A 23,849-nucleotide genomic window follows, 5' to 3' on the forward strand; every position below is an offset into this window, starting at 1 on the left:
CGATCGTCGGGATGCTATTGCTGCAGAATACTTAGGTTCGGCTGCGTTATCCAGGAGCGCCGAGTTGTCTTACGCCCCTAATGTTGATGCAATGGCTGTGACACTTGCCCCGATTCTGGCCCCCGGACCTGCAAAAGCATCTTCAGGAGTTGCAGCATCACGCGATGCGAGCATGACAGCCTTTTCACCACTTGATCCAGATTATCTAACGCCCAATGTTCTCTTGACGGTAACCAGTGATATTGGTCCAGTTCAGCGATTAGCAACTAGTGGGCGTACAGGTATCTACAGACGTTATTCACCGGACGATGGTGTGCTGGTCACTTTCTTGAACACAGAGTCTGGTGCGTACGAGGACGAGTGGCATTTCCCACGGGACCTACGCAGGATTGTAAAGATATACGATGAACCGCTAGAAGGTGTGGAAAGCATACACCGCGTCGCACTAAGAACCGAAAATGCTCTTTCCACGTATTATGCTAGACGCGCGATCACAGCTTTACTCTGTGCATTCGATTCTGCTGGAGGATCAATCGGAAATGCATCAAGAATAAATTCAGACGGAGCCCAAGCACTTGAAGACAAACCACCGTCGCTGTCTTCCTCTTTCTCAAGTGAAATTTTGAGTGTGGTGGGTGGTCCACGGCAGTTTGTAAGTCTCCTGAAAATGGTGGCAGCCTCAGAAATGACCTCGACTCAACACACGGAAGCTGATGGGAAAAACAGCACTGCAATTGGGACAATGGCAGGAGGAAATAATACGCCCATTGTTGATAGTTCCGACCACCCAGCATCGTTGTTGGCAAGTCTTCAGGCAATCACACTGCGGATGCTTCGTGAAGAAGCACACACGGAAAAATTTGAACATTCAAAAGTTACTTCGTCGAGCCCGTCTCCGAAAAGGGATCAAACAAGTGCCCATTGTGGAGGTGTTTCAGAATCTATCAGTGAACATCCTGTTGTTCCGGAAATTCTTGAATATGGTGAAGAGGATGACGATGATGAGGCTTTGAACCGAGCAATCGCAATGTCTATTGAATCTGCACAGTTACCTCCTGCTCCTGTACCGGACATCACGCAGGACGCAGTTGACGCAGGCTGGCTTAACGAAGAGAGCAAGAGTGAGGACATTTCTGGGTACAGAATGAGACGAACTCGCCAGCCTTCCGATACGGAGGCGCAAGAAGTTGCTAGCGCTTACTTAGGCGGTGGAATTGATGATCACGATGGATTGCTATCGAGTGTGCTGGTTAAAGAGTGCGTCAGTCACTTTGTGGAGTCAACGCGAATGGCAGGAGACGGTGCAGGCGAGGCAGCAGTCCAAGAGTTCCAATCGTTGCACCCATATTTTGGACGTTGCGAATACGCTCGAGCAGTTAGCATTGACAGTTCATACCGTTGCTTGCGTATCGTGTTTGATCATCGTTGCCGGCTGGGGCCCAAGGCCAAGTTGACTTTCTATGCAGACCCAGAGTGTGAGGACCGCATCGGCGTGGTGGATAATGCCATGACAACCTCAGGCCATCTACTTCCAGATTTGATCATTCATTCGCATCAATTTTGGTTCCGCTTTACCGCGTCAGAAGAGAACGTCACAAAAGACAACGGATATGGTTATCGTTTTCAAGTGAAGCCGATGGCTAGTATTCGTTGGTCAAAGGAGTCGGAGGTGCTAGCAAGCCCCTCGCTGGAATGGGCATGCTGGGTGCTAGAACTTTTGCTGAACGATGCTACGGAGCTTGTAGCTCATGGAGCTGTGCACAACCGCAAAATCTATGGTGCCCTCGTACGTTATCTGCGTTCTCCAGGAGCTCCGTTTAAGGGGCGCGTCGTACGCTTACTCCAGCAGTTGTTACATCACTCGGAGTTGTTTCCCGCCGATGAAGTCCCTGAACTTGATGCGCTTGAATCGATCTCTCGGTTGGCAGTGACACGTGCGGAAGTGGACAGAGCGAGTGGCAAGGTCTTCCTCTCGGCTCATTTATTGCAGCTGGTAGAGCTATCAATGGTGATAACCTCAGCCTCATCAGTTTTCGATCGCAAGCTTAGCGGTTTGGGCGCAGAACCTGCTTCACACCTAACAACACCTTTTGAATTGCCTGTTCCTTTCGAACGGAAACGTGTGCGCGACAGCCTGAACGATGTGTCAGAATTGACAAGGTTTTTACTCGGCCAAACAGCGCGTCTCCCCCAGCATGTTCTGGTTGCAATTTGGCTGGAAATGTATGGTTCTTCTACTGTAATCGAAACCTCCCACCCGTACACCCCTGGGGTGTCGTTGAGTGGACACTTAGGGTTCGATGCTGCTCAAGCGCTTCGGATAACGTTCGATTCGCGCTGCTCACTCGCTCCAGGTCAAGGACAAACAATGTCACGGCTGGAGCTAGCTAGCTTTATGCTTGTCCCCCGTGACGACGGCACCGGTGAAATCGTGAAGGAAATCCGCAGCAACCGAACATATGCGGGGGAAGGCGGATGGCCTGAGGCTGCCATTTCTCACGATGGCAACAATCTCGAGTACAAGTTTTACGCGGATGAGAACGCAGGGGCTCACTTCGGTTTTGCAGCAACCGTAAATGCATTGAACATTCCGAAGGAGAAACAAATTGCTCGCGCAACTGTCGATGATATGGAGAAGCTTCTACAAAAACTCTTACGGATGCAAGCAGACTCTCCATCAGGGGGTGACAAGTGGACGCACGAGATGGATTTGCAACTCGTGGACTGGGTAAACAACCACGTGGAACCTGCAGCGTCGCTACCGTCGTCTACGCCGGCGACGACGAAGCATTCCGTTGATCTGCAGCCATCAGATATCAAGCTAAATCAAACTCTCGATGGTTTGCGCTGCTCGCAACTATTAGGTCTCTCGCTGGAGTCACTGCAACTTCGGTTCGCGTTGTTGAAATTCCTGAATTTGAGCCTACAACACTGCTTGTCTCTGCTAGACCTGCGTGACACGAAATCACCGTGGACAATTGCTCACCGGCTGCGCCAGCTAAGCCATTGCATTTTCTTCGACGTTAAAAGCGCGCTGGTGGAAGCTGCTATCGAAGCCACAAACGTTGCGGGAGAAACTTCTGGTTCAAACTCGCAACAACAGACAGCCCGTATCACGCTGGATCGGATGCAAGCACTGGAATCGCGTGATGACCGCGAGGTGGAGCCGTCTGTGTCAGAGTGTTTCTTCGCTCAAGCATTCCGTCAGTTGAATCAAGTAGACCCCGCACTGTTGCGGCGGCAAATCGACAGTAAGGGTCGGCTTTTCAGCGTCAAGTTCCGCGGCGAGGAAGGCGTGGACTGGGGTGGAGTATACCGCGAGGGTGCTACGTCTATGGTTGACGACCTGTTCTCACCACACTTCAGCTTGTTCGTCTTGTGCCCCAATGGCCAGCACGACACGGGCAACAACCGCGGAATGTATCTGCCCAACCCCAAGTGCACATCTCCTGTTGCCATGCAAATGTTTGCGTTTGTTGGCCAACTGCTCGGAATCTCGTTACGAACGCACGGAGATTTTCCGTTCATGCTACCGTCCCTAGTGTGGAAGCAGTTACTGGGACAGACGCTCACACGTTCCGACCTCGAGGGCACGGATGCGATGTTCATCCAGATGCTCGACGGCATTGCTAACTGCCAAAATGATGGCATATCCACGGAGGAAGAGTTTGCCACAGCCTTCGCTGGGCTTGAACTACGTTTTACTGCTTCGTCGTGCACTGGCGAGGAGATCGAGCTGGTGCCAGGTGGTCGTCATCTCACCGTAGGATTCCACAACCGACTGGAGTACTGCCGTCTGGCAGAGCGTGCTCGACTGGATGAATGCAGTGCGCAGGTGGCCGCCATGGCGCGCGGCTTCGCAACACTGTTCCCTCGACGCGTTCTGACGCTGTTGACTTGGCAGGAGCTCGAGATACTCACGTGTGGCTCGCCCAAGATCGATTTGGACTTGTGGCAGCGTCACACACGTTACGATGGCTACTCGGAGGACGACCCGACGGTACTGCTCTTCTGGGAAGCGCTTGCGGAGTTCTCAGACGAACAGCGGGCCGACTTCGTGCGCTTTGCGTGGGGTCGCAGCCGCCTTCCGCGAGGCAAGTGGCCGCAGCCTTTCAAGTTGTCCAAGAAAGGAGGCCGCGACGCGACGCGCAGCCTACCAGTTGCACACACGTGCTTCTTCTCAGTCGAGCTGCCGCCCTATACGTCGCGCGAGACCATGCGCTCCATGCTTCTTGCGACTATCACATTCGGACTGGGTGGCATCCTCATGGCTTGAGAGGCCGATTTGTATATTTTCATGTGCAGTATCGATACCTGTATATCGATCAATGAAGTTATCTGACCGTAAGCAACACACGTCCACATACCTGGTGCACCAGAGCAAAGCACACACACACACACAACACGACACGACCGCTTACTTCACTCACTCTCGCTTCATGTTTGTTCGTTTCATCATCTGCTCGGGTGGGTAGTTGGAGGTGATGTCATTGTGTCTGTATCTGTCGCCTCCGAGCGGCTTGCTGCACTTCGTAGCGCTCCCAATTTACACGCGCTTGAAGTTCTCAAGTCCACTGCCTACAATACTGCAGTGCTCCACCTTCATGGCCTGCTGCACGGCCTCCTCGCTGAACTCCGTGGACGGCAGCACGACCTGCGAGCTCTGGCTGATGGCGGCGAACGGGCCCAGCGAGAGGCCAGCCTCCTCGCCCGTGAGCAGGATCTTGTCCGAAGCGGTCAGGTTCAGGCTGCGGATAAAATAAAGCACAAGCGTCAACAACATGCTCCCCAGCCTAATACGAGTCGACTATTTTGCTCTCTTTCGCACCTCTTGGCCAGTTTCTCGGCACGCTGCAGCAGGTCGCCGTGCGTGAGTACCGCGCTCTTCTTGGGGTTCTGTCCCTCCACCTCTGCACACAATAACAGCAAAAAAAAAAAAGCATCAGCACCAGCTCTGTCAGCAGTAAAACAAAAGAAAACCACGACAGTCAGTCAACGCACTCGAGTACGTGACGGCGAGCGGCGTCTTGTCGCTCAGCGTCTTGGTCACGGCCTGCATGGCGTAGGGCTCGGCGCTGTTGACCATCATGCCGTTGAGGTTGAGCATGCCCTCCACCGGCTCCCAGCTCGTGGTGATGACGCTGTGCAGGTGGCGGAAGTGCTTGGGGCGGAACACCTCCATGCGCTCGCGGACTGCAGCCAGCAACAAGTATCACAGGTCAGTGCGCATCAGCCCCTGCCATCCTCTATAGTCATGCATTCTCACAGGTGGCCAGCTCCGGGAAGAGCGCCTGCACGATCTCCGTCTGGTTGCGGCCCGCCTGCCTGGGCGCGAACACGAGGCCCGCGGCCTGGCTGTCCTGCAGGACGAAGGCCAGCTCCTCGGCCTGGGCCACCTCCGGCTCGATCACGGCCAGCGTGAGCCCCGCGCGCGCCGCCGCCAGCTGCGTCAGCACGTTCTCGGCGCTGTTGGGCAGCCACAGCGCCACCACGTCGCCCTGCTGGAACTGCAGGTCCAGGAAGCCGCTGGCCAGCTCGTCCACGGCCGCGCCCAGCTCCTTGAAGCTCCAGCGCACGTCCTGCTTCACGCTGCGCAGCGCCTCCTTGTGCGGCAGGCGCGCCACGGCCTCGTCCAGCGCCGCGCCCACCGTGCTGGCGGCGCGCGCGCCCGCGGCGACGCGCATCAGGCCCTTGGAGCGTGCGAGAGCGAGCATCTTGGTATCGGTCACCCCCGGAATGGCAAAATGAGCGGCCCCCGCAGATGGCGACCGGGTAGTCGGACGACCGATGACTACCCCGGTAGTCAACATGGATCGCTTATGTGGACCACCTTAATCACCAGCTGAGCAGACGGACAGTCAGACCGGATGCTGGTGCCCGTGGTGGTGGACGCGGCGGCGCGCGAGTGGAGTCTGCTGGAGTTCCAGGGCGACCTGCTGCCCGCCGAGACGCCCGACCTGCGCGGACTGGACGTGGGCACGCTGCGCTACGGCCACGGGGGGAAGGAGATCACGCTGCGCATCGGGAACCACGTGCTGGCCGGGAAGGTGGCCACGCTGCCCAAGCCCTTCGCCATCCTGCACAAGGACGGAGGAGACGCCGTCGTGGCTGGGCGGCAGGACGAGCAGGACGAGCAGGACGCCACGCAGACCAAGTACGAGGTGGTGGGCATCGCCCGCACGCGCGTCGTGTTCACGTCGAGACCCAAGCCCGTGCTCGGGTAGATGCTAGCTGTAAACTAAAGTAGACGGACGTTGGTTGACTGGTGAGTGCTCTCTCTCTCTCTCTCTCTCTCTCCTACGCACAATGCAGACGCACCCTTAGATGATGCTGGCTGCTGCTGGAGGGCAGAGCAGAAAGCTGCGGACGGCTTGCTCCAGCGCCTTGCGGTCGGCCGGCGACTGGAACGCAAACCACGAGAGACCGACGCTTTGGGTCGTCGTGGCTCGTGATGGTATCGAGCGCTCTCCCTCGCCCTCGTGCTCGTTGTCGCCGCCTACTTTGAGCATCAGGCTCAGCTGGTGGGTGACGTACGCCTCGACTTCGGACTCGACGCTGGCAGACCACCGCGGCGTGTTGGTCACCCGAAGGGCCTTGTCGACTTCGGAGGATAACGTGCCGTCCGACATGCTGCTCTGACGCGACGAAGCGGGGGGAAACAACAGCGACTGGTACTGCTTCATACCTCTAGAGGTCACAGAAAGAAGCTTTTCGGCCTGGAACTTCAGTTGCCGCACGGCAAAGGACTGCTCCCACGCAAAGTCTTGGGCCGGGGGCGGCGGGTTTAATGATTGGGACGCTGTCTGCGCGCAAGGTGCGATGGAAATCACGGCCCGTGCCACGCGAGCGAGGTGCGGGGCGTCCTCCACGAAATCGTTCCAGAACAGCTTCGGTGGCCTGCCCACACCCATCTCCCAGGCGACCACATCCTCGAAACCTCCCGACCTGCCCGCGTAGTCACCTAGTTCGGTCAGTAGTTGAGAGCGAGCAGCACCACTGCCGAATCCTTCACTGGGAAACACTCGTTCTGCAATTTGTACGACCAGTGATTTCACGCGTCGCTTGCCCGAAATCGAAAGTCCCGCGCCAGCTATTCGAGGGTCCAGAAGCATACACACCAGCTCGTGAGAGTCGATATTACGCCCGATCAGTGACATTACAGCCGCTGTGAAACACTCTTTGTCTTGCTGTGGGAGCAACTGCGAATTGGTGGACTCGATGATCGACAGCAACCACAGCCACAGAACTATATACTGCGCTGATGTTGTTTCGGTTGCTTCACTCAGCGCCAGCATCCAGTTGAATGGGGTGAGTAATTGATCCACAACGCGCAGTTTGTTCCAAAACGACGAAACTTCTTCCGCTGGAACGGACACCTTGGCTTGATAACGGCGAATATCTTCCTCCAGCAATACCATGCGCTTGACGAGCCGAGGTACAGCGTCCCAGTTTGATGATTTCAGTAGACCCTCCAGCTGTGGTCGCAAGGGAGTGATCTTCGATACACTATGGCCTAGAAAGATAGTTTTGTTCAGTAGATCGACAACCGCGGGGAACGTATTCAGTAGCTCCTTGCGCAAGACAAGTGACTGACGAAGTAAGCACGTGCTCAGCAGCATCTGGGTGCTCGCTTTTGCACTGACGTTATCAGCGTCTTGGGCGGGAGTCGATAAAGCTTCCCGCTGCTCGAGCCGTAGCTGCTGATACATTAGTGGGCATTCGCAGCACAGACAAAACACCGCCTCCGGTGTCATACTCAACCGAACTTTTACTACGACCTCAAGAAATTCATCGCGCGGCGAGCAGTATCTGCAGCAGTCTTCATCAGCTGACAATAATGATGAAGGTTCTGAATTCCGACACGCCTCCTTCAGCGGGACAACGTTGCGCCGTTCGTCCACGCCAATCCACCGGTTGCACCACCCAGCTTCATCCTGCTTCTTGAAGTGTCTGTGCACCAGCGTGAGCACTTCACAACTTGCCAACTCCTCCACCATCTTCCTCATAGCTACATCCGCCAGATCCTGCAACACCGCAGTTTTAGCATGCTCAGCTGATAGCTGGGGTAACCCAGGCCGGGCCAACGTGAAAGCTTCCATCAACGCTTCATCCTCCAGGAAAGTAGCAGGGACGTCGTTCAATACACAGGCCAGCACCAGCTTCTGATGCACCTGTGCCGCCTCCTGTTCCGTGTAACCTCCTGCCAGGACCCGCGGGGACTCCTGAGTCTCCTGAGTCGCCCGAACAGCTTCAGCTTCCTCTTCCTCAACTTCAATTTCAGCTTCGGCTTCTTCACTTTCAGGCTCTGAAGTCGCCACAGCTTCTTCTTCTTCCTCCTCCTCCTCCTCCTCTTCTTCCTCCTGGGCGACTGCAGGTCTGATTTCCTCCTCAACTGGAGCTGCAACCTGCTGAGTCCTTTGCACCCGAGGTCGTCTCCTCTTGCCCTCGACTGGGGATTCTGTGTCAGCGACGTCCGAGACTGTGGCCGTATCCACGACTGCATCTGACATAACGCCTGCATCGCTATGGGCCTGAGCTGCGGCGCCAGTGGGCGCGATGGCGTCGACCAGCAGCCGCTCGATGTCCGTGGGCGCCTTCTCGCACTTGCTCAGCACGTGGCTGCGCAGGCGCGAGGCCACACCGGCGCAGCGCTTGGCGCAGAAGTTGCAGCACGCGTGCACCTTGTTGTCGGGCGTGCGGATCTCCGTGAAGAAGGCCCACACGGGGCTCGGCCGCCGGCCCCCGCGGCGCCGCTTCTCGCCCACGCGCTCGCGCATCCTCAACAAGAAGTTTTGCCTTCGTAAAGTTTACAAATGTTCGTTGACGCTGATTGGTCAGAAAATAAGGTTTTACTTTGCAAAGGAAGATTGTGACATGAAATTCGTACTACTCCGTCTCAATAATTCTCTGAAATTTATTTCAGAACTAAGAGTTCTCTGAAATTTATTTCAGAGCTAAGAGGTGCCGTGCGAGTTTGCTAAGTCAATACCCTTTAAAATCGCATTTGGGTTTAAAGAAATTATCGTTTGGTTATTCCTGTTTTATATAATAACTTGCTCAAAACCATAAATTACTTGGATGTTACGTGTGTCGTCCACCTCAGCTAAGTGCGAAACCTATTGGCCAATAAGCTCGTATTCTTTAAATCTATTAGCCAATCGCATTAATCAGATGTTGCACGAAGGTTGACCCATGCAGCGCCGCTCTGATCGCGCTGTACCTGGAGTCGAACAAGGGCTCAGACTGCAGATATGCTTTTGCTCGTCAAATGGCATGGAGCTGAGGATGGAGGTGACGGGTGATCCTTTCGAGGCCGCGGGTGCTTCATAGTCCAGTGACAGTTGTACCATCCTCTCAGTAAAATAAAATAATTACATGTATTTTTCCGAGGTCTGGTCTTGTTCCCCCAAACACCGTCCCGCTCCGTATTATTGACACAGTTCCTAGTGCAGACCCATATGCATGTCCAGTTTTATCTACTAATAGAGTATCAGTTTCAAGCAGTCTCTCAGAGTGTGACTGGTAAAAAGTGAAGGGGAATTTCCCATTTAGTATTGCAATGCTGTTCTGTTTTAGTTCCGACTGCTGTACTATATCCGTTTGGGGCAGTAGTGCGGTGGGAGAAATAACTAAACTATCTAATTCCTGTTATTAAAGAAAAGATGAGAGCAGTACTATGCTACAGCAGAATCTATCTATTGTTGTGTCCGCAAATTAAAACCCAGAGCTGTTTCGGGCGAGGCACGGCTTTGTTAGAGCTTGCCTGTGACCGCGTTCACGCCGCGTAGGCTACGAAAAATAAACGAATTGAGGCAGTACACAGCTTTGTTTCATCTGCCTTTCAAATTTAGGCCACGAAATTTCAGAGCTTCTCTTCGTGCGGCGCACGACTTTGTGTTGTCATAGTGCTAGGTTTCTTGTGCGCATTCTGTCAAAATTGACTAAGGTTGTATTCTGATTGTGTCATCCAACGCGATAGAGTCTAGCGGTTCGAACTGTGTGCCCAGTTCAGGCACGCAATTCGATTTGGACCCATCGTTAACAAATGAGTCGCTCTGGGCATCTATCGCGAGGTGTGTAAAAGAGATGTAGCGTGTGGTGTCGCCCCCTCCTCTCTCACACCCGCTCCCTGCTGTCGGCTCATTTTCAGTTTTGCCATTGGTTTGACGAGCCACATTGAGGAGAGCTGAGCGACTGCGAGCGGGACCGTGTCGTCGGAGCGCTACTGCAGCGCTCGGTAGAGGGGGTGCCGCGCCGCTGCGCCATCAAGGAAGTTGCGGTGGAGTTTCGAGTCCACCAGCGGACCATCTCGAGGGTCTGGAAGCGCGCGAAGGAGGAGGAAGCAAAGACCGGTCGCCTGCGCGCGGAGTCTCGTCGCCACCCACGTCGACGGAGCGCTGGACCTGTCGGCCCAGCTCGAGAAGTTGCGCATCACCCCGTACACCCAGCGAAGCACGCTGCGATCGGCGTCAGCCGCATGTGAAGTGGCCAGAGCCACGCTCCAGCGGCGCGTGATAGGCGAGCTGGTCGCCCATGTGAGCAACGTGAAGCCTTTGCTCACCGAAGCGAACAAGCCGCCAGGTTTGTAACGGGGTTACACGTACAAGTGACTGCAAGCCACTTGTGAATTTAACAGATAGGTTGTCTGTTAAAAGTTTTGGATACTTCCTCACCTTGGTCTAAGACACACCAATGGATACATTGAAGTGGGCCACCACAATGAGTGGTCCACACATACCCTAAGATCCTATAGGTAGAAAGCAGCATCTTTCTACCAATCAGAGACATGCATATCAACGGAGCTCTGACAGCCAGCCGCTGTCAACCCCTTTCATAGATGATAAACAGTTTTAGCAGATTTTAGAGGAAGATCAATTTACAAGCAATACAGTTCTCATTTTACCTTAAACTAGCTACTTGGAGTCTTGTCTAAGTTAACTTATATTTGTGTACTCAAATATAATTAACCTAAGTAATTACTAAGTACTTACGCTTCCTCATACACGTAGCGCGACGTGTAAGCTAAAGTATTGAGCCAAGTTAGACCCACTACACCTGGTAGCACTTTGTAGTCCGTCCAACGACCGACTGCTTGACGTTCGTACGCGGTGTACGAACGCGGAGCCGAGAACCACATGAGCACGGAGGTGCCCATGGAGAGCTCCAACACGCCTGCAACGCATGTTGCACGCGCTGACTGCCCCCACCTGTCTGACCCGAGTGGGAAGCCCTCCAACGACTGTCAACAGTCATTGGAGAAGCGGCGATAGCTACGATGCCGCGTACGCTATCGCCGACGGAGGTGTTAGACTGGAAGAAGCGCACGCTCGTGCGCTTCGGCCGCGACAGCGGAACAGAGAGCGATGACCCTGTTACCGCAGCGCACGCACCAACAGGTGCGCGCGGCTCACCAGTCGAGACAGCGCTTAACGCTGCTGTCCCGGAGTGCCCAAGGAGTGCGCGAGGGCGCGCACAAGTGAGACCCACGTCGGCAATGCTGCCGACGTCGGAAGAAAAAGATGTGTTGGTTCCGGGAACGAACACCCACGTTCAAGCCTGTAAGGGACAGTCCCTGACCCGAAGAGGTCAGGTCGACAACGACGCGTCGGCTCCGGGAGCCGACGCACCCTCGGTCATGAGGGGCTCCGCCAATGAATGGCGTCGAGGTGACGAAGGCGTGTCAACTCCGGGAGTTGACGCTGCAAATAGTGCGGACGGTTGCAAACGTACCGCACTGACGCAATTTGCATGCTGTCGTGCAGCCGGGCTGCACGACGAAGCGCCATGCGATCAAGCCGGGCTTGATATCGCGCGCCCGCAGACAGGGTCTGCCGGCGAAGGGACACATTACCGTGCAGCCGGGCTGCACGAAGGAACATGCGGTCAAGCCGGGCTTGATACCGCGCGCCCGCGGACAGGGTCCGCCGGCGAACAACTGTCCACGGCCGGGCCTGGACCAGAAGAACAACTGTGCGGAGCCGGGCTCCGCACAACAAGAAGACGGCGCAAGCGGAGAACGCTGCGCAAGTCTCGGTCCGGGACCGAGACACATCAAGAGCAGTCTGCTGGGCAGACTGAGGCGGTGACGCCGGATGTCGAGACGCTAAGCGTCTTGACGCGCACCGATACTGGATTCCAGTATCGTGAGATGGAACTTGCTAGTCCTCCGACGACGGCGTCGGAGTTGACTTTGCTTCCAGCCATGAGCTGGAAGCGCTTCACGCGCGACTTGCACGATGGACGCATCGAACAAGTCTGCGTTCTTTCGGACAGCGAAAGAGCGGAGAGCGAGAGCGAACAGCTGAGGCAGCTCTTCATGGGGAGTACCACCGAGAGTGAAGACACTCTCAGTGCGAAGACGAAGCGAGAGCGCTTCGAGGAACAAGGTTGGGACTCGCTGAAGTCGAGTCCCTATTTCAAACTGTTGAGGGAGTACAAAAACGTACTCCCGGAAGAGATTCCTGCGGGGCTTCCGCAGGATAAGGGCATTCAGCACGAGATTGATCTCGTGCCGGGCACGAAGTACTGTGTCACGCGGCAGTGGCCACTGCCGCGAGAGCAAGTAAAAGCAATCGACGACTTCTTTGAAAGTCGTCGCAAAGCAGGACAAGTGCGGGAATCAAAGTCCCCGCACAGTGCTCCGACGTTCTGTGTCGAGAAGCCACCGGGCGGATGGCGCATCGTTCATGCCTACAACAAGCTGAACGATGCGACGGTACCGGCGCAGACGCCGATACCACGAAAAGATGTTATCATCGATTCGATGGCCGGGAGCACCGTTTACAGTGCTCTCGACTTGCGAGATGGATTTTATCAAATCCTAATGCGTGAGAGCGATATCCCTCTCACGGCAGTGAGCACGCCAAGCGGCATGCTCTGGGAATGGCTAGTAATGCCACAGGGGCTTAAGAATGCCCCTGCGACTTTCAACAGGGGCGTGACGCACTTGTTGCGCTCGGTGCGCGACTTCTCACCGAGCTACTTCGATGATGTATTCATCCACAACCGGGCTGTGGACGAGAAGACCGATGTAGAGATGCACAGGGTGCATCTCCGGAAGCTACTTGAGCTTATGCGAAAGCATAAGCTCTACGCGAACCTGAAGAAGTGCATCTTCGGGGCGAGCGAGATACCCGTCCTCGGGTGTCTCGTAGGGAAGAATGGTGTTCGCCCTGACCCGGAAAAGGTCAGAGTGATCAATGAATGGCCAACGCCTTCAAGTGTCAAGGAACTGAGGCAGTTCCTTGGCTTGGCCACGTACTTGTGCAAGTACGTGGAGGACTATGCGGGCAAGATCCGCCCGCTGTCACAGCTTGTCAAGAAGGAGGCTGTGTGGAATTGGACACCCGATTGCCAAAAGGCATTCGATGCAGTCAAGCGGGGCTTGACTGAGGCGCCGATCTTGGCAGTGGCTGACCAAGATCGCCCATTTCACGTAGTGTGTGACGCATCCGATTTGGCGATCGGATGCGCGTTGATGCAGCACGATCACGAGGGCCGTGATCGTGTCGTTTACTACCAATCGCGTCAGCTGAAGCCAGCTGAGCGCAACTATCCGGTGCATGACAAGGAACTCCTTGCCATGAAGCACGCACTCGCAAAAATCCGAGTGTATTTGCTTGGAAGTAGACCATTTGTGGTCTACACCGACCATGCTTCACTGCGCACCGCAGTGAAGTCGCCACACATATCACAAAGAATGGCGAGATGGCTCTCATTCTTTGCGGAGTATAACTTCCGGGTCGAATACAAACCCGGAAGATTGAATGTAGTGACCGACGCGTTATCACGTCGGCCGGACTACGCAGAAGCTGCTGACGTCAATGCCATTGACGTCATGCGATCGAGCAAACCCACATCGTCTCTGTTGGATGAGGTGAAGGCCGCGTACACGTACGACGCGGACGCGAAGCTCTTGCTGGCCTATGGCACAGCGCCTTCTGACAAGTCCCGTCAGAAGCTGCCCAAGCACCTTCGAGCGCGTGCACACCGCTTTCGTGTGCACGACGGACTGCTTCTTTGTAATGGAGTCGACGACAACGCGGTCCGCGTTGTCGTGCCAAATGACCATTACCTGCGCCTCAGGATCATGTACGAGTATCACGATGCCCCGTCTGCGGGACATCTCGGACGTGAGAAGACATACGTCCTTCTCACGCGCGACTTCTACTGACACCACCAGTATAAGTGGGTGCGCAAGTACAACCGTGCTTGCGAGGTATGCCAACGCGTAAAGCCTGCATCATTCGCGCAGGCTCCGTTACAATCACTACCGACTCCGTCGGAGTGTTGGAAGTCCATGTCTTTGGACTTCATCTTTGGTCTTCCCCCGGACAGCGGAGGGAATACCGGTGTTGTGGTCTTCGTCGACCGCTTCAGCAAGATGGTACATCTTGCTGCGGTGCCGGCAGAGGTGACCGCGAAGCAGACGACCCGTCTGTTCGTCGACATGGTGTTCAAACACCATGGCATGCCGTCCGACATCGTGTCCGACAGAGACCCGCGCTTCACAGCGCACCTGTGGCAAGAAGTGTTTGCACTTCTTGGGAGCCAGCTTTCAATGTCGACTGCGGATCATCCGCAGACGGACGGTCAAACCGAGCGCGTGAATCGCGTGCTCGTCGACATTTTGAAGAGCTACGCTCACTCGTTCCAATACTGGAGCGAGTGCTTATCGATGGCAGAGTTTGCCATCAATAACTCAGTGCATGCCTCGACCGGGCATACACCGTTCTACGTGAATGCCATGCGGCATCCACGTCTACCGAGTTTACTCGGAGTGATGGCTCCCACTTTAAGTGGGGAAGGATCTACGACTGCAATACAGCAGTCGCAGAAAACCGCTGACACTTGCACAGTGTCAGCTGCAACAATGGACAAACTACATGAGTCTCCGCAGGGCGCAGACTCCTCCACCAACAAGGCCACCGACCACGGGTCTGCGCAGGGCGCAGACACCACAAAGAACCACGCAGAGGCCGGGCCTCTAGCGGAGAGCGAGCTGAATGACTTCAGCTCGGATGCAATCAGTTTCATCACCAAAAGACAAGCCGTGATTCGGTTTGTCCAAGACACAATAGCAGCTTCTGTTGATCAACAGAAGCTGAACGCAGACAATGCGGGCAGAGGCAACACAAATGAATTTAAAGTTGGTTCATTAGTTTTGTTAGCTACACAAAACCTGCCTAAACATGCAGTTTTGGATTTCGGAGCAAGCAAGCTTGCTCCGCGCTTCATCGGGCCGTCCACTGTGTTAGCACGACACGGCAACGCATACGCGCTAGACATACCGTCTAGCATGCGCCTCCATCCGACCTTATACGTCGGACGGCTGAAGCCATACCTGCAGCACGAGCCATCTAGCTCGGCTGACCCGATGCCTCGGCAGGAGCCGAGGCAGAAGCTGAGGACTTGGCCTCGGCGACGAGCAACCTCTCCTCCAGCGCGCGGACGCGCTGGAGCAACCCCTTCATCTGGGTCCCCAGCTCGACCTGGATATTCGAGGCGGTCTGCGAGACCGCCGCGACTTGGGCCTTCTGGTTCGCCAGCTCCTGTTTCAGGGCGGCAAACTCAGCGCCCTGAAGACGCTCCACGGCAGTCACCCGGTCGTGGAGAGGCGCATACTGATCAGCCCGGGGCTGATCATACTCGGGGCGTGTTCCCACCCCCGCCACCGCCGGTCCGTGACGCCCGCGGCTCAACCCGCTGGATTGTTGAGCGGATTGTTGACCATAGTATCCCGAAAACGAACCCTCAAGGGGCTCATTTTCGTATTCGTTGGAGAGGATTTCCTCCCCATCAAGATACATGGATGATAAACAGTTTTTAGCAGATTTTAGAGGAAGATCAATTTACAAACAGTACAGTTCTCATTTTACCTAATCTAAGTCACTTGGAATCCTGTCTTATTTTAACTTATATTTGTGTATTCAAATTTAATCAACATAAGTAATTACTAAGTACTTACGCTTCCTCATACGCGTTGCGCAACGTGTAAGCTAAAGTAGTGAGTCAAGTTAGACCCACTACAAGGTTGGCGTGGTGTATTTCCCACGTGCAACCATTGTCAATGGTTTCTGTGATATTTTGATTCCATTCATGTTGATGAAAGTTATTCTATCTGACAGAAGTAAGGCGTCGATATTACTTACTTCCTGGTGAAGAAGCTCCTCATCGTCAGGTGCGTTCGAAGCGCTACATTACCATGGTGATGATGCTGTCTAACTTGACTCACTACTTTTGCTTACACGTCGCGCTACGTGTATGAGGAAGCGTAAGTACTTAGTAATAACTTGAGTTAATTATACTTGAGTACACAAGTATAATATAAATCAAATAAAGACTCCAAGTGACTTAGATTAGGTAAAATGAGAACTGTATTGTTTGTAAATTGATCTTTCTCCTAAATCTGCTCAAAATGTCTATCATCTATGAAAGGGGTTGACAGCGGCTGGCTGTCAGAGCCCCGCCAATATGCACGTCTCTAATTGGTAGAAAGATTCTGCTTTCTACCAACAGGATCTTTGGGTAGGTGTGGACCACTCATTGTGGTGGCCCACTTCAATGTATCTAATGGTGTGCCTTACACCAACGTGAGGAAGTATCTAAAACTTTTAACAGATATTTATCTGTAAAAAATCACAAGTGGCTTGTAGCCACTTTTTGCGTGTGACCCAGTTACAGCAGTTGGACGGCCAAGGTGGGACGAGGGGACGGCCTCCTTCTTCGACGGCAAGCTTGGGATCTGGCCCTTTGTTGTCCGTGAACCCGCAACCCAATGCAGTGCACGGCGCCCAGCAGGAACGATCGAATTCAAGCACACCAGCGCCTCCGATCGCCCCGCAACCTGGACGAACTTGTTGACGCTGTAACTGTCGCCAACTGGGAGCTACCCCCATCGACTATCAACGCGACATTCTTGAGGTTTCGAGGCTCAATGGACTCGTGCATGCTCGACGATGGAGGCAACGCGTTCAAGCCCCGTCACATGGCGAACGCGAAACTGGAACAGGAAGGACGACTTCCGGTGCGTTTGCCATACACGCCCGAAACAGCTGCTATCGTATCGCAGCACCGCGTAGCAAGTACTGATCCTCATAGCTAAATTAAATATAACTTGGGGCCTCAATTTTGAGATTGTCAAAGGAGTGGTATGAGACAACATTTTTGAGACGGAGTGTTTGTACAGACAGTGCTCTCACTTCCGACACATGAGCACACGCATAATTTTCAACAGTTAAATTTATTAAAGCAGGTGATCAAACTTGAGGGTCCTACAGGGCACAGTTGAAAGTCGAAGAATGACCTCGCCTACGTTGACGTCGTGTCCGTAGCTGCAGCTCGCCCCGTTGTCTGGCTTGCCCTTGGGGCCACGATAGCAGATTCCTGCATGACGGAAACAGTTCTTGATCGTCCCCTTGCCTGTTGGCTCACGCCAGGCCTCATTGCACCAGCGCATAGCTCGGAACTGGCCGATCGCGTACGGGTCTTTATTGATAGTAACGAGCCCACCCAGCTTGTCGTAGACCCAACGGAGTTGCTTCTTCTTGTATGCCGCTATAATACACGCGTCCATCGGTTGGAGGAACACTGTCGCGTTGGGCAGGAGGTGCTGCGCCAGAACCTGCAAGCACTAGATGAACTGGACCCGGAGCCTACCTAACGCTTTCCCGCACAAATACCTCTACAATAACATTTTTGTTTCGTATAAAACAGACACGGGTTATAGGCAGACCCCCTTGTCGGAAGTGACCGTGGTGACTGTAGCCAGAACTTGTTCTGCTCGTACCTAATTGAGATGAATCTGTAGTGCTGTGTAGACTATGAAGAGGCACAAAACGCAAAGCCCACCATCAGCACCAGACGCACGTTGAATGATCGTTGTGACCTCACCAGCCAAGGTGAGGCCATCAAGAACAATGTCATGGGCAAGGAGACGGTGTAAATGTACCACCGAGGAATTACTCGCTATATGTGCTTGCTCTACCAACACAAGAGGATCGCATAACATGCCGATCAGCAACACCGACGGACCGTATTCATCCTACAGGAGTCCTACCTCATGTTCACATGCTGCTTGCAATCTAAAATCAATCAGAGCAGCTTAGAAGGTGGACGCTTTCGGTAAACTCGATGGCACCAACTGTGATTTCGCTGATGAAAGATGGATTAAGTTCCCAGGTGGATTCGTTATCACCTGAAACTCTTGATGCAAGCATCTCCCGCGCGCTGAGAGAGTGTGGCGTTGTTGAACTTTTACGATCTGTTCAATTGTAAAGTGCGTCACAGCCGCGTCTACCCGTTGATTCTGGCTCAGCTCCGCATTCTAGTGAGCACCATTCAAACCAGGAAGCTTCTGATACCTCAATCACAAACTTGCGCATGTAAAGCTCTCGTCTGACACGAGTTCAACCTGATTTTGCTATCCCTATCATGACTTTGGAACGTGCGTGGGAGCACTGGAGTTGTGGTACTCCATCGGGCGATTATGGATCATTCCGCCTTCTCCTGTGGCAAGATGGTTCAAGTGTCATAAAACACACAAAAAATATTCGCACTATTATAGCGGCAGAAAGTGATGGGGCTAGTAAAAACGGGACTGTGGTTCTCTCACTTTTATGAAAACCTGGTACGCCATTTAGATATGTGGTAAAACCGCCCACTTTTAGTATGGTTATGGTGTAAAAAATCCTAATTCGCAGTCGTTTTGAAGCTACAAGTTGCAAAGTACCGTCTCAGAGGCCGTGTTTCCTGGGGAAATCTAGGAAGCGTATTCGACAAGCGCGCTGGATAGGACGTGATATATGGGAGAAGTAGTTCGAATAAAAAAAGGTCAGTCTGCTCTCAGAGGATTTTTTAAGATGAAAGAGGGTTTTCTCGGCGCCGTCTTCGTCGACACAGAGCTCCTCTTCGTCGACTAGCTCGCATTCTTCTAGTGCCGTCATGTACTTCCTCTCGAATCTCAGCACGCGTCTGTAGAACTTGCACCAATGTTTAGATTTAACACGGCCAAACTCAGCAGTCAGTTTAGCTGAAAGATCCGCCAAGTTATTGGCTGGACGTCGAGCGATTTTGTTCTTTACACGCCCCCAAACCGTTTCACTAGGTTGTAGCTCGGGATGGTACGGGGCGTGTACAACAGGATGTGGCTATGATCGTTTGCAATCCGATGAGCTACGTAGTGCGTCTTGCCCTTGTGCACCTTGCCGAGCTTAAGCAGCTGGGGGACGAACCAACTCGGCTCGAAACCAATGTCTAAAATATACATGTAAGTCAGCCTTTACCTCCTATACAATGTATCAACTCACGGTTCCTGAACAGCCACGTTTGTATGTCTGCCTTGACCGTACGTCTTGTTGGAGCAGGATCGTCCTGGCGTAACTCTCCCTGTTTAATGCTGCCGTGGCGTGCCACGATGTCAGCACCAACTATACATATTCAGACACCTCGACCGCTTTTCGAAATCCGTATCTTATCTTCAGTCAACCACGTCTTACCGGTGACGTGGTCGATATTACAATAGCTTTAATCGAGGAAGACCTCGGGTCGGATGGGGTGGTTACGGGCGTCTCGGTTAGTCACTCGTCTTTGTAGATACGTGGCTCGTAACGCCACATTGCCACTAGTCTCTACGAGATAGTGACGCCGCTGACCTCGCAAGTGTCTAAATCCCAAGTTATTTAACCACACCCGCGTTGTTCGCACGTTGTAGCACTTGCCCAAAACTTCCTCTTCGTGATTGCATACGAGTTGAGCTGTGATCGGCTTGATAGCTTGGTTTGAGCGGTAATATATTCCCGAACAATAAGGTTGAGATCGATCTCGTTGTAGAGCTTTTTGCGTCCTCGAGATGATGGCGCAGTCGACTAATGAAATATAGGATTATAGCATAACAGCTGTAATTCACTTTGGCAAAAGGCAACACTACAAGGTTGAAAATGGCACCCGCACCTCGACGGAATCGGCGTTTGGATTCCTATTGCGGGCGCGCAGCACTCGAAATATGGTGTTCTTTCCGAAGTGTGTATCATCTTTAGTCTGTTGGCGCGAATCGCGACCCCCATTTCGATCTTCCTCCGCCTCGGCGACAAAATAATCGTAGACGCTGCAGACTTGGCTTTCTCTTCAGGGCTGAGCTGGCGTCTACGCACCATCGTGCTAGTTTGGTTGTGAGAGCTGGAAGGCCTTAGCCCTATAGTGATGGTACTACGAAACCAACGCTTCCTATTGCTGTGCTTCATCCTCTGATCGTTGCCATATTGGTGGAGCTGTGACCTCTGCACTGGAACGATGCTTTACTTTCAGATGAGCTAGCCCCATTCTTGGCTACCGCTATAATACAGATGAATGATTTGGGAGTTCAAACAAGAGTCATTGTACGATTATTCTGGATTGACCACCCGACGGTAGAGCAAGCGCGCTCAATGCTCGAGACAGTGTTGCCAGACCTACCGATCGGTGACGTTACAGGTAAGAATCGCCAGCGTCGTAAGAGACAACTCATGTGGTCGAAGTGCTTTACAGAAAATTCGAGCAAACCGTAGAAATCCCGGTAGGAATAGCATTTCGACTTGTATGCTACGTCGTGTAGCCGCTGCTAGCAGATAAATCAATATAACTAAGTCGCTCGGTGTCATATCAGTGTCGCTGAGTACAGAACAGAAATTTGCTCCCGAATGATTGTAGCTTTTTTTTCTGCGTGAAACGCAGACAAATTCGTGAGAAAGTCGCGTTTACTCCAAAAATACCAGCAGATATAACGAGGAGCCACTTGTGCGTTAAAGAACTTGTATGCGCCAAATACAGAAGATAACACAAGAAATGATACAAAACCAGCGAGCGGTGCATACATATACAATAGAATCAGGACCGCCATAAGCGCGCTACTGGAATATGTTAAATTTTAAAGCATACCGCCATTTGTGAAAAGCCACGAATACAGTTTTACAGTAATCTGGTTGGGCTGTATAAAGCAGTAACAGTAGCAGTAGTATTACTGCTGTAATCAGTAGTTTGCGTATTTTCTTACCGTCTGCTACGATAGTACTTAGTAGTTCACCCCGCCGGAGGTAACATAATTGTTTTCCTCCTTAGGGGCTTCACGGCTAGGGCAAGTTGATTTGATTAGCTTGGCGAGTTAGACTCCTTGGTACTCCTCCTTGAGTGTTCTGATCTCTGGTCCGGAACGAGGCCTGATTCGGGGCACCCCCAGGTCGAAGCATTGAGCATACGACTTGCCGCGTCGCGAATCATTCCGGGTCGTAGTCAGGTGTAGACCGATAAACACCAGCTCGCCCCATCGTTCCATAAGTCTGATGACCAGGTCTCCCTTACCGACAGCCAGTAGTGCGCACGCTCCTCCGATGCGGAGCGAGTGCGTTGAGTAATCATACTTCTGAAGTCCCAACTCATTTACAGCGGCCTTGTTGAGGTTCGATACCTGTTTCTTCTTGACTTTTCTCTCCGCTGAAACTGATGTGAGGTATGGCCCCAGTTTTCGCCCTGCGGACAGCCATTTCGCTTGGACGTTCAGACACAGTTGCGCTGCCTTAACTAGCAGAACACAGGACGATTCGTGTCGTAGTGTCGTACAGTTGTTTCTTGGGCGATCCGGTCTCCTTTGTGTGTCTCGAAAATCACTTCCACTGATGTAGCACCCGGTCCTCCAGGTCTGACCTGACCTCCGTGTTTGTCGTGTAAAATTACGTTAGCTGCTTTCACAATTCACCCGACTGGCCTCTGTCGAACGATCGATGACCACTGGGCCCATAGTCTGAGCTACGGTCGAGGAAGAAGAAAACCATCACGACAGAACCTTACAGCAATTCACTTTCGGAGTCTCATTCGACGATCAACTCTCGCATCGCGATCAGCATCAGTGTTGTAACTGGCTGCTTCCGGTCCACGTCGCCATGCGCGCGTTTGTAGCCTTGAACGACGAGCTCAAATTCCGGATCACGATAATTGAGTTTGGCGTTCCGAACAGCCTTGCGTGCGAATGTTATCGTATGTATAGAATGTGTTGCCTTTCCTCGCCTTGTTGTGTTCTTCTGATGCACACAGGACGGCAAACAGTCCAACCATCCTCGATTGTTCTGCCCGGGGCAGGTCGCCAATCCACATGGGGAATCCGAAGTCGTTGCACAACGATTCCAACAACTCGAAGTTTCTATTGTAGCTTCCCAGGGTTCCCGCTGAGATTGCAGGCTGTTTAAGCTGTTTACGGTCTTCCTCCAGGTGCTCGAGTCGCTTGGTATCTGCTGCATATTAACCCTTTCGTTCGGCCATACAACTCTATATATAGTTGTCGTATACTGAAATCAAGTCAAATACTTTAGATGGGACATAATGTCCGGTTCTTGTTAATCTATTCATGAGTTTTTTCCCACGTAAATCGTGTTGCAACAGCATTTACTATTAGATGCGGAAGGTTCCAGGCGACCCTTCAGCGAAATGGTACTTAAAGTACCATTCTGCAGGCGGCTCGTTAATTTGCTGAAACAAATCGGGAATGCTGCGATGCGTCCGTAACCCCACCAGAATACAACACTAAGCGCAGTACTGTGAGTAACACCAAATACCTTGACGACAGCATGACATTTCAAATTTCACATTTGTGGAAAGATCTCATCACCCACACGGAAAGAATCCGCCAGGCCTGCAGGTAGTGATCCTTTGAGGCCATCGACGTATCATCAGTGCCTCTGGAATGCACCTACGTGGCTCTGAAATAGCAAGAAGTTCTTGAACGTGAATGACGGGTTTTATGGACATCTTCAAGAAGTTCCCCGGCACCTTCGACATCTTCACTCTCAAGGCGATGGCAGAGAGAGGCGAGAAGGAAGTGGCGCGGGATCTTCTCTCGCTCTTCTCGAGGAGCTCGATTGACACCTCGGAATTTGGTATTGAGACCACCATCTATGGTGTATTTTTGCTGACAAGGGCTCTTCGACCTGCAGCATGAGAAGAGCATGACAACCTCCGTCATGACAGCACTACGGACGGCGCGCGAACGTCCAACGGGAAGATCTCGACCGGTTAGATCAGGACACCGGACCCCACGAGATGGAGATGTTGAACACAAAGAACGCCGGACCCACTCAGACGAACCAGCGGCAAAGAGCAACCCGCGTCGTCCACGTTGCCGTCACAGACCACCGCAAACTGGATGGTCGCGAGCCTGTGATCGAAGATCACGCCGACGATGCCGATGAGAAGAAGCTCGCGGCGACCGAACGTGTCCACCTGGCTCACGGATGGGATGGTGCTTAGGAAGTGGACGTCATAGAGGAAGAATGCCGAGTAAATGGAGGTGTTGGTTATGTTGTTGAAGCTGAAAGTGCCGTATCCCATGAACGGGTTGATACCCGTGACCTGCTGCAGCACCTGCAGCATCGCAATCGCCACCTACTTGACAACGGACGACTCGAGCAGCTCGGCAATGCCCTTCTGAGCAGTGAGGTCCTTCGCAACCTGATCGTCAATCACGTCCAGCTCGTGGCCCACGGGCTAATTATGCGTCAGTCAAAGGCGACCATCACGCTAGTTGACAGCACGTTTGAGGGCACGGACGTCACTATGATGTGGAGTACACATATCGGAGAGACTCGCATCCACCGGTACGTTGCTGCTTACATTTCCGAATCCTAGCTGCGAGATTTCTAACTGTGGTGGTGTGATTATCTACGATGGTGTTGTAGGCTCCGATCCATGCTGACCACCAAAGAACTTGGGTGATCGACGATAACGCAAGCTCAGTATACTTGCCGAGGTGCCCTAAAAACTCCCCATCTGTTGAATCAATAAGAAACTGTGTGTGAATGAACCAAGGTTCGTATCAGCTTATCGTT

At 53.0% G+C, this 23,849-nt stretch overlaps 5 protein-coding genes across 5 annotated transcripts; 2 read left to right on the top strand and 3 right to left on the bottom strand.

The window, feature by feature from the left end:
- Positions 1-2,368: 2,368 nt before the first annotated feature.
- IUM83_11024 (putative HECT E3 ubiquitin ligase) lies at positions 2,369-4,276 on the top strand (the record flags this gene model as incomplete). Its single annotated transcript, XM_067935560.1, has 1 exon — positions 2,369-4,276. One exon carries the CDS (start codon positions 2,369-2,371, stop codon positions 4,274-4,276), a length of 1,908 nt encoding a protein of 635 aa, XP_067798731.1.
- Positions 4,277-4,546: 270 nt separating this feature from the next.
- Positions 4,547-5,714, bottom strand: IUM83_11025 (amp-binding protein; the record flags this gene model as incomplete). The annotated part of the gene is made up of 4 exons (XM_067935561.1): positions 4,547-4,748; positions 4,829-4,910; positions 5,002-5,193; positions 5,267-5,714. 4 exons carry the CDS (start codon positions 5,712-5,714, stop codon positions 4,547-4,549), a joined length of 924 nt encoding a protein of 307 aa, XP_067798744.1.
- Positions 5,715-5,867: 153 nt separating this feature from the next.
- Positions 5,868-6,224, top strand: IUM83_11026 (chromosome transmission fidelity protein 8; the record flags this gene model as incomplete). Its single annotated transcript, XM_067935562.1, has 1 exon — positions 5,868-6,224. One exon carries the CDS (start codon positions 5,868-5,870, stop codon positions 6,222-6,224), a length of 357 nt encoding a protein of 118 aa, XP_067798868.1.
- A 3-nt stretch (positions 6,225-6,227) lies between these two features.
- IUM83_11027 (uncharacterized protein) lies at positions 6,228-8,777 on the bottom strand (the record flags this gene model as incomplete). The annotated part of the gene is made up of 4 exons (XM_067935563.1): positions 6,228-6,238; positions 6,319-6,401; positions 6,535-7,090; positions 7,862-8,777. The coding sequence occupies 4 exons, from the start codon at positions 8,775-8,777 to the stop codon at positions 6,228-6,230; spliced, it is 1,566 nt and encodes a 521-aa protein (XP_067798870.1).
- Positions 8,778-23,037: 14,260 nt separating this feature from the next.
- Positions 23,038-23,394, bottom strand: IUM83_11028 (Sugar transport protein 10; the record flags this gene model as incomplete). Its single annotated transcript, XM_067935564.1, has 1 exon — positions 23,038-23,394. The coding sequence occupies one exon, from the start codon at positions 23,392-23,394 to the stop codon at positions 23,038-23,040; it is 357 nt and encodes a 118-aa protein (XP_067798732.1).
- Between the last annotated feature and the right edge of the window lie 455 nt (positions 23,395-23,849).

This window comes from Phytophthora cinnamomi, assembly GCF_018691715.1.
Source record: "Phytophthora cinnamomi strain GKB4 chromosome Unknown Contig7, whole genome shotgun sequence".
Taxonomy (NCBI): domain Eukaryota; phylum Oomycota; class Peronosporomycetes; order Peronosporales; family Peronosporaceae; genus Phytophthora; species Phytophthora cinnamomi.